Source organism: Ascaphus truei, unplaced genomic scaffold (genome assembly GCF_040206685.1).
Source record: "Ascaphus truei isolate aAscTru1 unplaced genomic scaffold, aAscTru1.hap1 HAP1_SCAFFOLD_1197, whole genome shotgun sequence".
Classification (NCBI taxonomy): domain Eukaryota; kingdom Metazoa; phylum Chordata; class Amphibia; order Anura; family Ascaphidae; genus Ascaphus; species Ascaphus truei.
In genome coordinates, this window is record NW_027454067.1 from 60,449 (window position 1) to 75,821 (window position 15,373).

The 15,373-nt window shown below is 38.7% G+C and overlaps 1 protein-coding gene across 1 annotated transcript; it reads right to left on the reverse strand.

Moving 5' to 3' along the window:
- Positions 1–10,341: 10,341 nt before the first annotated feature.
- LOC142475371 (uncharacterized) lies at positions 10,342–13,778 on the reverse strand. Its single transcript, XM_075581289.1, has one exon. The coding sequence runs from the start codon at positions 13,458–13,460 to the stop codon at positions 10,617–10,619; it is 2,844 nt and encodes a 947-aa protein (XP_075437404.1). The 5' UTR covers positions 13,461–13,778; the 3' UTR covers positions 10,342–10,616.
- Between the last annotated feature and the right edge of the window lie 1,595 nt (positions 13,779–15,373).

The following is a 15,373-nucleotide window of genomic DNA, read 5'->3' on the forward strand; positions in this document are numbered from 1 at the left end:
AGTGATAGAAGTATCAGTGCTACAGGTATATATGGAAACAATAGATTACAGTGATAGAAGTATCAGTGCTACAGGTATATATGGAAACATTAGAATACAGTGATAGAAGTATCAGTGCTACAGGTATATATGGAAACAATAGATTACAGTGATAGAAGTATCAGTGCTACAGGTATATATGGAAACAATAGATTACAGTGATAGAAGTATCAGTGCTACAGGTATATATGGAAACATTAGAATACAGTGATAGAAGTATCAGTGCTACAGGTATATATGGAAACATTAGATTACAGTGATAGAAGTATCAGTGCTACAGGTATATATGGAAACAATAGAATACAGTGATAGAAGTATCAGTGCTACAGGTATATATGGAAACAATAGATTACAGTGATAGAAGTGTCAGTGCTACAGGTATATATGGAAACATTAGATTACAGTGATAGAAGTATCGGTGCTACAGGTATATATGGAAACAATAGATTACAGTGATAGAAGTGTCAGTGCTACAGGTATATATGGAAACTATAGATTACAGTGATAGAAGTATCAGTGCTACAGGTATATATGGAAACAATAGATTACAGTGATAGAAGTATCAGTGCTACAGGTATATATGGAAACTATAGATTACAGTGATAGAAGTATCAGTGCTACAGGTATATATAGAAACAATAGATTACAGTGATAGAAGTATCAGTGCTACAGGTATATATGGAAACATTAGATTACAGTGATAGAAGTATCAGTGCTACAGGTATATATGGAAACATTAGATTACAGTGATAGAAGTATCAGTGCTACAGGTATATATGGAAACTATAGATTACAGTGATAGAAGTATCAGTGCTACAGGTATATATGGAAACAATAGATTACAGTGATAGAAGTATCAGTGCTACAGGTATATATGGAAACATTAGATTACAGTGATAGAAGTATCAGTGCTACAGGTATATATGGAAACATTAGATTACAGTGATAGAAGTGCCAGTGCTACAGGTATACTGTATATGGAAACATTAGATTACAGTGATAGAAGTATCAGTGCTACAGGTATATATGGAAACTATAGATTACAGTGATAGAAGTATCAGTGCTACAGGTATATATGGAAACAATAGATTACAGTGATAGAAGTATCAGTGCTACAGGTATATATGGAAACAATAGATTACAGTGATAGAAGTGTCAGTGCTACAGGTATATATGGAAACAATAGAATACAGTGATAGAAGTGTCAGTGCTACAGGTATATATGGAAACAATAGAATACAGTGATAGAAGTATCAGTGCTACAGGTATATATGGAAACTATAGATTACAGTGATAGAAGTATCAGTGCTACAGGTATATATGGAAACAATAGATTACAGTGATAGAAGTATCAGTGCTACAGGTATATATGGAAACAATAGATTACAGTGATAGAAGTATCAGTGCTACAGGTATATATGGAAACTATTGATTACAGTGATAGAAGTATCAGTGCTACAGGTATATATGGAAACAATAGATTACAGTGATAGAAGTATCAGTGCTACAGGTATATATGGAAACAATAGATTACAGCGATAGAAGTGTCAGTGCTACAGGTATATATGGAAACATTAGAATACAGTTATAGAAGTGTCAGTGCTACAGGTATATATGGAAACTATAGATTACAGTGATAGAAGTATCAGTGCTACAGGTATATATGGAAACTATAGATTACAGTGATAGAAGTATCAGTGCTACAGGTATATATGGAAACAATAGATTACAGTGATAGAAGTATCAGTGCTACAGGTATATATGGAAACAATAGATTACAGCGATAGAAGTGTCAGTGCTACAGGTATATATGGAAACATTAGAATACAGTTATAGAAGTGTCAGTGCTACAGGTATATATGGAAACAATAGATTACAGTGATAGAAGTATCAGTGCTACAGGTATATATGGAAACAATAGATTACAGTGATAGAAGTGTCAGTGCTACAGGTATATATGGAAACTATAGATTACAGTGATAGAAGTGTCAGTGCTACAGGTATATATGGAAACAATAGAATACAGTGATAGAAGTGTCAGTGCTACAGGTATATATAGAAACATTAGATTACAGTGATAGAAGTATCAGTGCTACAGGTATATATGGAAACATTAGAATACAGTTATAGAAGTGTCAGTGCTACAGGTATATATGGAAACAATAGATTACAGTGATAGAAGTATCAGTGCTACGGGTATATATGGAAACATTAGATTACAGTGATAGAAGTGTCAGTGCTACAGGTATATATGGAAACAATAGATTACAGTGATAGAAGTATCAGTGCTACGGGTATATATGGAAACAATAGTATACAGTGATAGAAGTGTCAGTGCTACAGGTATACAGTATATAGAAACATTAGATCACAGTGATAGAAGTATCAGTGCTACAGGTATATATGGAACTATAGATTACAGTGATAAAAGTATCAGTGCTACAGGTATATATGGAAACATTAGAATACAGTTATAGAAGTGTCAGTGCTACAGGTATATATGGAAACAATAGATTACAGTGATAGAAGTATCAGTGCTACAGGTATATATGGAAACAATAGATTACAGTGATAGAAGTATCAGTGCTACAGGTATATATGGAAACAATAGATTACAGTGATAGAAGTGTCAGTGCTACAGGTATATATGGAAACTATAGATTACAGTGATAGAAGTATCAGTGCTACAGGTATATATGGAAACATTAGATTACAGTGATAGAAGTATCAGTGCTACAGGTATATATGGAAACAATAGATTACAGTGATAGAAGTGTCAGTGCTACAGGTATATATAGAAACATTAGATTACAGTGATAGAAGTATCAGTGCTACAGGTATATATGGAAACAATAGATTACAGTGATAGAAGTATCAGTGCTACAGGTATATATGGAAACATTAGATTACAGTGATAGAAGTGTCAGTGCTACAGGTATATATAGAAACATTAGATTACAGTGATAGAAGTATCAGTGCTACAGGTATATATGGAAACATTAGATTACAGTGATAGAAGTGTCAGTGCTACAGGTATATATGGAAACAATAGATTACAGTGATAGAAGTATCAGTGCTATGGGTATATATGGAAACAATAGTATACAGTGATAGAAGTATCAGTGCTACAGGTATATATGGAAACATTAGATTACAGTGATAGAAGTGTCAGTGCTACAGGTATATATGGAAACAATAGGATACAGTGATAGAAGTATCAGTGCTACAGGTATATATGGAAACAATAGATTACAGTTATAGAAGTGTCAGTGCTACAGGTATATATGGAAACAATAGATTACAGTGATAGAAGTGTCAGTGCTACAGGTATATATAGAAACATTAGATTACAGTGATAGAAGTATCAGTGCTACAGGTATATATGGAAACATTAGATTACAGTGATAGAAGTGTCAGTGCTACAGGTATATATGGAAACATTAGATTACAGTGATAGAAGTGTCAGTGCTACAGGTATATATGGAAACATTAGATTACAGTGATAGAAGTATCAGTGCTACAGGTATATATGGAAACAATAGAATACAGTGATAGAAGTATCAGTGCTACAGGTATATATGGAAACAATAGATTACAGTGATAGAAGTATCAGTGCTACAGGTATATATGGAAACAATAGATCACAGTGATAGAAGTGTCAGTGCTACAGGTATATATGGAAACAATAGATTACAGTGATAGAAGTATCAGTGCTACAGGTATATATGGAAACAATAGATTACAGTGATAGAAGTATCAGTGCTACAGGTATATATGGAAACAATAGATTACAGTGATAGAAGTATCAGTGCTACAGGTATATATGGAAACATTAGATTACAGTGATAGAAGTATCAGTGCTACAGGTATATATGGAAACAATAGATTACAGTGATAGAAGTGTCAGTGCTACAGGTATATATGGAAACAATAGGATACAGTGATAGAAGTATCAGTGCTACAGGTATATATGGAAACAATAGAATACAGTGATAGAAGTATCAGTGCTACAGGTATATATGGAAACAATAGGATACAGTGATAGAAGTATCAGTGCTACAGGTATATATGGAAACAATAGAATACAGTGATAGAAGTATCAGTGCTACAGGTATATATGGAAACAATAGATTACAGTGATAGAAGTGTCAGTGCTACAGGTATATATGGAAACAATAGATTACAGTGATAGAAGTGTCAGTGCTACAGGTATATATGGAAACAATAGGATACAGTGATAGAAGTGTCAGTGCTACAGGTATATATGGAAACATTAGGATACAGTGATAGAAGTATCAGTGCTACAGGTATATATGGAAACAATAGATTACAGTGATAGAAGTGTCAGTGCTACAGGTATATATGGAAACATTAGGATACAGTGATAGAAGTATCAGTGCTACAGGTATATATGGAAACAATAGATTACAGTGATAGAAGTGTCAGTGCTACAGGTATATATGGAAACATTAGAATACAGTGATAGAAGTATCAGTGCTACAGGTATATATGGAAACAATAGATTACAGTGATAGAAGTATCAGTGCTACAGGTATATATGGAAACAATAGATTACAGTGATAGAAGTATCAGTGCTACAGGTATATATGGAAACAATAGAATACAGTGATAGAAGTATCAGTGCTACAGGTATTTATGGAAACAATAGATTACAGTGATAGAAGTATCAGTGCTACAGGTATATATAGAAACAATAGATTACAGTGATAGAAGTATCAGTGCTACAGGTACTGCACCGACACACTTTATTCGAGCAAATACCCAGTATGTACCTGGCAGATACCTGGAATGCGCCGCTCCTCACCTCTGACAAGCCCCGTTGCGTTTGCCTTCCCAGCCTGGGTTCATGGTAGACAGACAGAGCCCCTATATATAGCACTCTGATCCAGTGTGAAATGGTGAGATTCTTAATATAACTTTATTAAATGACAATGTCGTTAAAATATTGGGGTTTAAAACAATGATTAAATGATACCAAGTGATTCTTACTCTATGGATAAGTGTGTCCAATTGAGTGTGCAGTGGTATATATAAATGTCCAGTGTTAGGATAACTCACTGGCCCTAGCAATCCTCTATAGAGTGGGTTAGCTAGGGTTCTTGATGGAAGTAACGGCAGTTTGAGCCACAGATGTAGTGCCCCTGTAATTTTATACTAGTAGGTGCACTCGTGAGTGGGACCTGTACTATGCTGTGTGTATACTGCAGCTGATAGTATATTATAGATTCGTTGTAACAGATCTAGGTCTAAGTGCACCTAATGTGTTGTTAATTGCACTCACTTAAGTTATAGAATATGTAATTTTAGCTGTGTGGTGCTTAACACATGTATATATATTCCAGGTATATGATGGTCTAGCTGGAGTGAATACTAGTATTGCTATATATATTACAGGTATATATAGTGGCACTGCTGTAACTACTGTATATGCTTATACTGAGTTATCAGCTGAGTACTACTCCTGGTAGGGTTTATATTCCGGTCAACTTGAAAAACCTTCCCCTAGTAGGGTATGTACTTTACATGTGTGGTGGTGATCTGGCACTTGAGGTGTTAATACCTGTGTTGGGTGCCGTTTTGCTCTATGTATGACCCCCTTGAGCTGATTGCTGTGGTGGGGGGTTAGCATTCAGGCTTCCTATATTGAGATGGTATTGTATTGCCAGTATTGCTATGTGCCGTTGCTGTGTGGTGACTTATAAGATCATTGGATCTTATTTTGGTCCATTACTGTGCACGGGCTGAGATACACTGACTTTCTAAGTCTGACTGAGTCAGTGTACATGAACTCCGCCTCCGCGCGTGCACGTGGTCACGTGTTCGCCGACGCGCGCGTTTCGCGAGTGCTTTGTCAAGGCTAGGTAATCAGAGGGTTTCCTATGTCTTTGCAAAGTATTTATAGCGCTTGGATTAACCTGTAGTAACCTCATTCACTGTTAGCGCATGCGCACTGTGTGGCTGGTAGATGACTGACAGTCAGTAGAATACAATAGAATACAGTGATAGAAGTGTCAGTGCTACAGGTATATATGGAAACAATAGATTACAGTGATAGAAGTATCAGTGCTACAGGTATATATGGAAACATTAGATCACAGTGATAGAAGTATCAGTGCTACAGGTATATATGGAAACATTAGATTACAGTGATAGAAGTATCAGTGCTACAGGTATATATGGAAACATTAGAATACAGTGATAGAAGTATCAGTGCTACAGGTATATATGGAAACATTAGAATACAGTGATAGAAGTATCGGTGCTACAGGTATATATGGAAACAATAGATTACAGTGATAGAAGTATCAGTGCTACAGGTATATATGGAAACATTAGAATACAGTGATAGAAGTATCAGTACTACAGGTATATATGGAAACAATAGATCACAGTGATAGAAGTATCAGTGCTACAGGTATATATGGAAACATTAGAATACAGTGATAGAAGTATCGGTGCTACAGGTATATATGGAAACAATAGATTAAAGTGATAGAAGTGTCAGTGCTACAGGTATATATGGAAACAATAGGATACAGTGATAGAAGTATCAGTGCTGCAGGTATATATGGAAACAATAGAATACAGTGATAGAAGTATCAGTGCTACAGGTATATATGGAAACAATAGATCACAGTGATAGAAGTATCGGTGCTACAGGTATATATGGAAACAATAGATTAAAGTGATAGAAGTGTCAGTGCTACAGGTATATATGGAAACAATAGATTACAGTGATAGAAGTATCAGTGCTACAGGTATATATGGAAACAATAGTATACAGTGATAGAAGTGTCAGTGCTACAGGTATATATGGAAACATTAGATTACAGTGATAGAAGTATCAGTGCTACAGGTATATATGGAAACAATAGAATACAGTGATAGAAGTGTCAGTGCTACAGGTATATATGGAAACATTAGATTACAGTGATAGAAGTGTCAGTGCTACAGGTATATATGGAAACAATAGATTACAGTGATAGAAGTGTCAGTGCTACAGGTATATATGGAAACAATAGATTACAGTGATAGAAGTATCAGTGCTACAGGTATATATGGAAACAATAGAATACAGTGATAGAAGTATCAGTGCTACAGGTATATATGGAAACAATAGATTACAGAGATAGAAGTATCAGTGCTACAGGTATATATGGAAACATTAGATTACAGTGATAGAAGTATCAGTGCTACAGGTATATATGGAAACAATAGATTACAGTGATAGAAGTGTCAGTGCTACAGGTATATATGGAAACATTAGATTACAGTGATAGAAGTGTCAGTGCTACAGGTATATATGGAAACATTAGATTACAGTGATAGAAGTATCAGTGCTACAGGTATATATGGAAACAATAGATTACAGTGATAGAAGTGTCAGTGCTACAGGTATATATGGAAACAATAGATTACAGTGATAGAAGTGTCAGTGCTACAGGTATATATGGAAACAATAGATTACAGTGATAGAAGTATCAGTGCTACAGGTATATATGGAAACTATAGATTACAGAGATAGAAGTATCAGTGCTACAGGTATATATGGAAACATTAGATTACAGTGATAGAAGTGTCAGTGCTACAGGTATATATGGAAACATTAGATTACAGTGATAGAAGTATCAGTGCTACAGGTATATATGGAAACAATAGATTACAGTGATAGAAGTATCAGTGCTACAGGTATATATGGAAACCATAGATTACAGAGATAGAAGTATCAGTGCTACAGGTATATATGGAAACAATAGATTACAGTGATAGAAGTATCAGTGCTACAGGTATATATGGAAACATTAGATTACAGTGATAGAAGTGTCAGTGCTACAGGTATATATGGAAACAATAGAATACAGTGATAGAAGTGTCAGTGCTACAGGTATATATGGAAACAATAGATCACAGTGATAGAAGTATCAGTGCTACAGGTATATATGGAAACATTAGAATACAGTGATAAAAGTATCAGTGCTACAGGTATATATGGAAACAATAGATCACAGTGATAGAAGTATCAGTGCTACAGGTATATATGGAAACAATAGATTACAGTGATAGAAGTATCAGTGCTACAGGTATATATGGAAACAATAGATTACAGTGATAGAAGTATCAGTGCTACAGGTATATATGGAAACAATAGATTACAGAGATAGAAGTATCAGTGCTACAGGTATATATGGAAACATTAGATTACAGTGATAGAAGTATCAGTGCTACAGGTATATATGGAAACATTAGATTACAGTGATAGAAGTGTCAGTGCTACAGGTATATATGGAAACATTAGATTACAGTGATAGAAGTGTCAGTGCTACAGGTATATATGGAAACAATAGATTACAGTGATAGAAGTATCAGTGCTACAGGTATATATGGAAACAATAGATTACAGTGATAGAAGTATCAGTGCTACAGGTATATATGGAAACATTAGATTACAGTGATAGAAGTATCAGTGCTGCAGGTATATATGGAATAATAGATTACAGTGATAGAAGTATCAGTGCTACAGGTATATATGGAAACATTAGATTACAGTGATAGAAGTGTCAGTGCTAAAGGTATATATGGAAACAATAGATTACAGTGATAGAAGTGTCAGTGCTACAGGTATATATGGAAACTATAGATTACAGTGATAGAAGTATCAGTGCTACAGGTATATATGGAAACAATAGATCACAGTGATAGAAGTATCAGTGCTACAGGTATATATGGAAACATTAGATTACAGTGATAGAAGTGTCAGTGCTACAGGTATATATGGAAACATTAGATTACAGTGATAGAAGTATCAGTGCTACAGGTATATATGGAAACATTAGATTACAGTGATAGAAGTATCAGTGCTGCAGGTATATATGGAAACAATAGATTACAGTGATAGAAGTGTCAGTGCTACAGGTATATATGGAAACAATAGATTACAGTGATAGAAGTGTCAGTGCTACAGGTATATATGGAAACTATAGATTACAGTGATAGAAGTATCAGTGCTACAGGTATATATGGAAACATTAGATTACAGTGATAGAAGTATCAGTGCTACAGGTATATATGGAAACATTAGATTACAGAGATAGAAGTGTCAGTGCTACAGGTATATATGGAAACAATAGATTACAGAGATAGAAGTGTCAGTGCTACAGGTATATATGGAAACAATAGATTACAGTGATAGAAGTATCAGTGCTACAGGTATATATGGAAACAATAGATTACAGTGATAGAAGTATCAGTGCTACAGGTATATATGGAAACAATAGATTAAAGTGATAGAAGTATCAGTGCTACAGGTATATATGGAAACAATAGATTAAAGTGATAGAAGTATCAGTGCTACAGGTATATATGGAAACATTAGAATACAGTGATAGAAGTATCAGTGCTACAGGTATATATGGAAACATTAGATTACAGTGATAGAAGTATCAGTGCTACAGGTATATATGGAAACAATAGATTACAGTGATAGAAGTATCAGTGCTACAGGTATATATGGAAACTATAGATTACAGTGATAGAAGTATCAGTGCTGCAGGTATATATGGAAACAATAGATTACAGTGATAGAAGTATCAGTGCTACAGGTATATATGGAAACAATAGATCACAGTGATAGAAGTATCAGTGCTACAGGTATATATAGAAACAATAGATTACAGTGATAGAAGTATCAGTGCTACAGGTATATATAGAAACAATAGATTACAGTGATAGAAGTATCAGTGCTACAGGTATATATGGAAACATTAGATTACAGTGATAGAAGTGTCAGTGCTACAGGTATATATGGAAACAATAGGATACAGTGATAGAAGTATCAGTGCTACAGGTATATATGGAAACATTAGATCACAGTGATAGAAGTATCAGTGCTACAGGTATATATGGAAACAATAGATTACAGTGATAGAAGTGTCAGTGCTACAGGTATATATGGAAACATTAGAATACAGTGATAGAAGTATCAGTGCTACAGGTATATATGGAAACATTAGATTACAGTGATAGAAGTATCAGTGCTACAGGTATATATGGAAACATTAGAATACAGTGATAGAAGTATCAGTGCTACAGGTATATATGGAAACATTAGATTACAGTGATAGAAGTATCAGTGCTACAGGTATATATGGAAACTATAGAATACAGTTATAGAAGTGTCAGTGCTACAGGTATATATGGAAACAATAGATCACAGTGATAGAAGTATCAGTGCTACAGGTATATATGGAAACTATAGAATACAGTTATAGAAGTGTCAGTGCTACAGGTATATATGGAAACAATAGATCACAGTGATAGAAGTATCAGTGCTACAGGTATATATGGAAACAATACAAGAGAACCCAATATCCACATTAAAGGGTTGTGCTGTAAGTTGTCTGCCTGATGCTGCTTTGTGGTTTGTGCTACTCACTGGTAACACCATCACAAGTTACACAAATGGTAAGACCTTTTATTGTATGAATACATCAATCAAAAGAAAGCGATCCAAATGATAGGTTTCCTAATAAGTAAGAACGTAACCGCATAATGAGGCATCAGCTTATAACGAGGGGTTCTCTCTCATCCAGACTGAACCCCTGATTTTCTTCCCCATCTGGGGAGCTGCTGCCTTTCAGGGCTATTCTAACTTTGGCCCAGAACAGCTTTTGTGCGTCCGGTTCGGAGGGCCAGCTGATGTAGGTCTTCTTCAGCATTACCCGCCTCATCTTGTGGTAGGTGGAGAGCTCTCTGTCTGTGATGTGTTCTAAGAATATGAGGACCAGCACATCCCTCATCTCATCCAGCAGCTTGTAGCTGGCCAGCTGCATCTCCAGAGAGCACCACTCACTGCGCAGGTAGTCCCTGCTGATCACGCACAGGGTCTTACGGCTGTTGTGGACACTGTCCACGATGTTATCTATGATGTCCCTTCCCAGCTGGAAGTCCCTGTGGTGAAGGCAAAGCCGAAAAGCCAAAGAAGGGTGGCACGTCTCTAGATTGGGCAACAGCTCTCCGAACACCCAGTCTTCATTGTGGGAGTTGTAAGAAACGAAAGCATCATATTTATACAACTCTTTCTCCGACTTCCAGTGCTGGTGCAGCCAGGCAACGAAGAGGAAGTAATTATACCTGAGGCGCCAGTAGGTCCTGCTATAGACAACGGGGATGACTATGAAGAGCAGCAGGAATGGGAAGGTGAAGCAGAAGAAGAACATTTTAATTTTCATGTCACACACATGCATGTTGAAGTCATGGATGTAAGAGAATGGCATACCAGGACACGACAGGTTGTAAGGGTACACAACCTGCACCTGGCTTTGGTTCAGCCACCTTTGCAGATCGTAGTTGTTGCAGGTGCAGGTGAGGGGGCATTTGCGCAAGTCAAGATACACTAAACTGGTCATGTTTTTAAGGACATCGACATCTATGTGTTTCAGGGCGTTTTTCATCAGCTGAAGTCTCCGCAGCTTACTGAGGTTTTCAAAGATGCTGAGTGTCAGGGTCTGGAGGCAGATGTTCTCCAGGTCCAGAATACGGAGGTTCTTCAGGTTCTTGAAGATGCCCTGCGGCAGATTCTGGATGCCGTTGCAGTCATCAGCCAATGTGAGGTACTGCAGCTGGTCGAGACCATTAAACACATCAGGACGCAGAGAGGTGAGCCGGTTCTGGGACAGGTAGAGCAACCTCAGGGAGGTCAGCCCCGCGAGGAACCCATGGGGTACGGCGGTAAGACCAAACGGCTGCTGGGCCTGGAGCTTCAAATCATAGAGTTTGGAAAGATTACAGAAGGGGGAGAAATGTTTCCGGGACGAGTCATAGCGGAGTTGGTTTGACTTTAAGTCCAGCACCTGTAACGTGCTCATCACATTAGAGAAGGTGTCTCGGCTGATCTTTTGGATCTTGTTTCCATCTAGATACAGATTGGACAGGGTTTGAAGTCCGTAAAGAGAGTCGTACGACAGGTGCGTAATCTTGTTACCTCCTAGGTCCAGGAATCGGAGCTTCGCCAGATGGCAGAATGTATTGTTGAAGATGACGGACACTCTGTTGTTCCTGAGATTAAGAGTGTGAAGTTCTGTCAGATCATGGAAGGAATTCTCATATAAATCGGTGATCAGGTTATTGTCCAGACGTAGCATGCTCAGCTTTCTCAGGCCACTCAAAGCATATTTTTCCAATATGCCGATGTTGTTGATGTTTAATTTGAGTTCTCGCAAATTGGGAGCATAACCAAATGCGTAGCGTTTCACCTGCCAAATCCGATTGTATTGAAACGATATATTTTGGAGGTTGGAGAAGGGGGTACTATCGTTGCAGTTTGATAATTCCTTTAATAGATTGTGCTCCACAGTCAAAGATTCCAGATCGGAGGGTTTCAGAAACTTCAAGCAGCACATTTTCTTAAGCCTGTTTCTGGATAAATCCATGTGTTTGGGAGTACAATTCTCAAAAATGTGATCTGGCAAAGATCTGATCCCATTGGCACGTAGAGTGAGTTTGGACATATTCACGGGCTTCAGGTAATCGCAGAGCTCCGTTAGATTAGTTGCGTTATTTAGTTTTAATCCGGAATAATCTATCTTGTCTGGTGTTACCGTCCTCTTATGCAGGAATTTAAATATGTTAAATTCGTTATTAGATTCCAGTCTCAAATAAGTCACTTTGCTTAGATTCATTTTTCCCAAAGTAGAAGCCGTCAAATTATTGTACGAGAGGTCAAGGTAGCTGATTTTAGCCAAGAGGTCGTGGTGGCAGTTTAAGTCTCGCAATTGGTTTTTGCAAAGATGAAGCTCAGTCAAAGAGGGAGGAAGCTCCTGTGAGTGATTGAGAGACGTGAGTTTGTTACCACACATCAGCAGAACATTCAATGTTCTCAGCTGATGAATGGAACCCACCACTTCACTGAAATTCTTCAGCTGGTTGGATGACACATTGATGAATATCAGGTTATTGAGTGGGCTGAAAGCCCAAGCGTGAATGGATGCAAGCAAGTTGTGATCGAGGAAAAGATGTGTTAGGTTCCCGAGCCCGTGGAAGACCTCTGGGGAGAGGCTGGAGATCCTGTTGCAGGATAATGTCAAGCTCCTTAAATTGGTCAAGTTCTCAAAGGCCCCGGCGGAAATATTCCTCACGCTGTTCTGACCCAGATTCAGCAGCTGGAGCAGAGGCATGTGTCCAAAGCTTCCGGGGTGCAAGGTCATGATATTGTTATGTGATATGTTCAGGAACTTGGTGACATTTGGAAGGTCAGATACAGCACTGTGTACGTCCAGTAGCTGGCGATAGATGCAGTTGTAACTGTCCTTGATGTCATAGCTTTGGATGCAGTTTCTAAATCCAAAGCTGGTTACCCACGGGACAAAAAGGATCCCAAAATGCAGGACAATCCCCCATCTCATCTTTCCTGTGCTGCCCAGACCAGGCCTGGGTTACCTTGTGGCAAGGCCAAATATTCGGGGCCTGTCATACAGGGTTACAGAAGAACTTGGTCCATAAAAGATTCTCACAGGGTGACAGTGCCCGGGTGACAGTGCCCGGGTGACAGTGCCCGGGTGACAGTGTCCGGGTGACAGTGCCCAGGTGACGTCACGTGGATTCTGCAATTCTCGCTGGGAAAGATGGGGTGCTCTGCAGGGGAGAATGAAATAGGGAAATTAGCAGAGGTCCGATATCCCGATCATATGGTATTGAACACGCATGCACAGCACACGCATGCAAAGCACACGCATGCACAGAACACGCACGCACAGAACACGCACGCACAGAACAAGCATGCACAGAACACGCATGCACAGCACACGCATGCACAGCACACGCATACACAGAACACGCATGCACAGAACACAGGGAACAGGGGCGCATGAACTAAAATGATTCACACTGTGGGTTACTTAATAGTTGAATCTCTATCACCTTGGACAGTTTAATCCGGCTCACGATATCACATATCTCCTATACGCGAGAGTGCTGTGATATAAAAGAGAGTGCTGTGATATAAAAGAGAGCGCAGGTACGAGAGGTAAAGAAGACTGTGGGGTATCTGTAACGGGGAACCTGCCGCTGTGACCCTAACATTCTACCTGTATATAAAACACCAGCTCCAATCACACCCTGTTTTATAGCTGTAACCACGCTCCAATCACACCCTGTTTTATAGCTGTAACCACGCTCCGATCACACCCTGTTTTATAGCTGTAACCACGCTCCGATCACACCCTGTTTTATAGCTGTTACCACGCTCCGATCACACCCTGTTTTATAGCTGTAACCACGCTCCGATCACACCCTGTTTCATAGCTGTAACCACGCTCCAATCACACCCTGTGTTATAGCTGTAACCACGCTCTGATCACACCCTATTTTATAGCTGTAACCACGCTCCGATCACACCCTGTTTTATAGCTGTAACCACGCTCCAATCACACCCTATTTTATAGCTGTAACCACGCTCCGATCACACCCTGTTTTATAGCTGTTACCACGCTCCGATCACACCCTGTTTTATAGCTGTAACCACGCTCCGATCACACCCTGTTTTATAGCTGTAACCACGCTCCGATCACACCCTGTTTTATAGCTGTAACCACGCTCCGATCACACCCTGTTTTATAGCTGTAACCACGCTCCGATCACACCCTGTTTTATAGCTGTAACCACGCTCCGATCACACCCTATTTTATAGCTGTAACCACGCTCCGATCACACCCTATTTTATAGCTGTAACCACGCTCCGATCACACCCTGTTTTATAGCTGTAACCACGCTCCGATCACACCCTGTGTTATAGCTGTAACCACGCTCCGATCACACCCTGTTTTATAGCTGTTACCACGCTCCGATCACACCCTGTTTTATAGCTGTAACCACGCTCCGATCACACCCTGTTTTATAGCTGTAACCACGCTCCGATCACACCCTGTTTTATAGCTGTAACCACGCTCTGATCACACCCTGTTTTATAGCTGTAACCACGCTCTGATCACACCCTGTTTTATAGCTGTTACCACGCTCCGATCACACCCTGTTTTATAGCTGTAACCACGCTCCGATCACACCCTGTTTTATAGCTGTAACCACGCTCCGATCACACCCTGTTTTATAGCTGTAACCACGCTCCGATCACACCCTGTTTTATAGCTGTAACCACGCTCCGATCACACCCTGTTTTATAGCTGTAACCACGCTCTGATCACACCCTGTTTTATAGCTGTAACCACGCTCTGATCACACCCTGTTTTATAGCTGTAACCACGCTCCGATCACACCCTGTTTTATAGCTGTAACCACGCTCCGATCACACCCTGTGTTATAG

Coding starts and splice junctions, on each gene's coding strand:
- LOC142475371 (XM_075581289.1), bottom strand. CDS start 13,460: ATGAGATGGGGGATTGTCCTGCATTTTGGGATCCTTTTTGTCCCGTGG.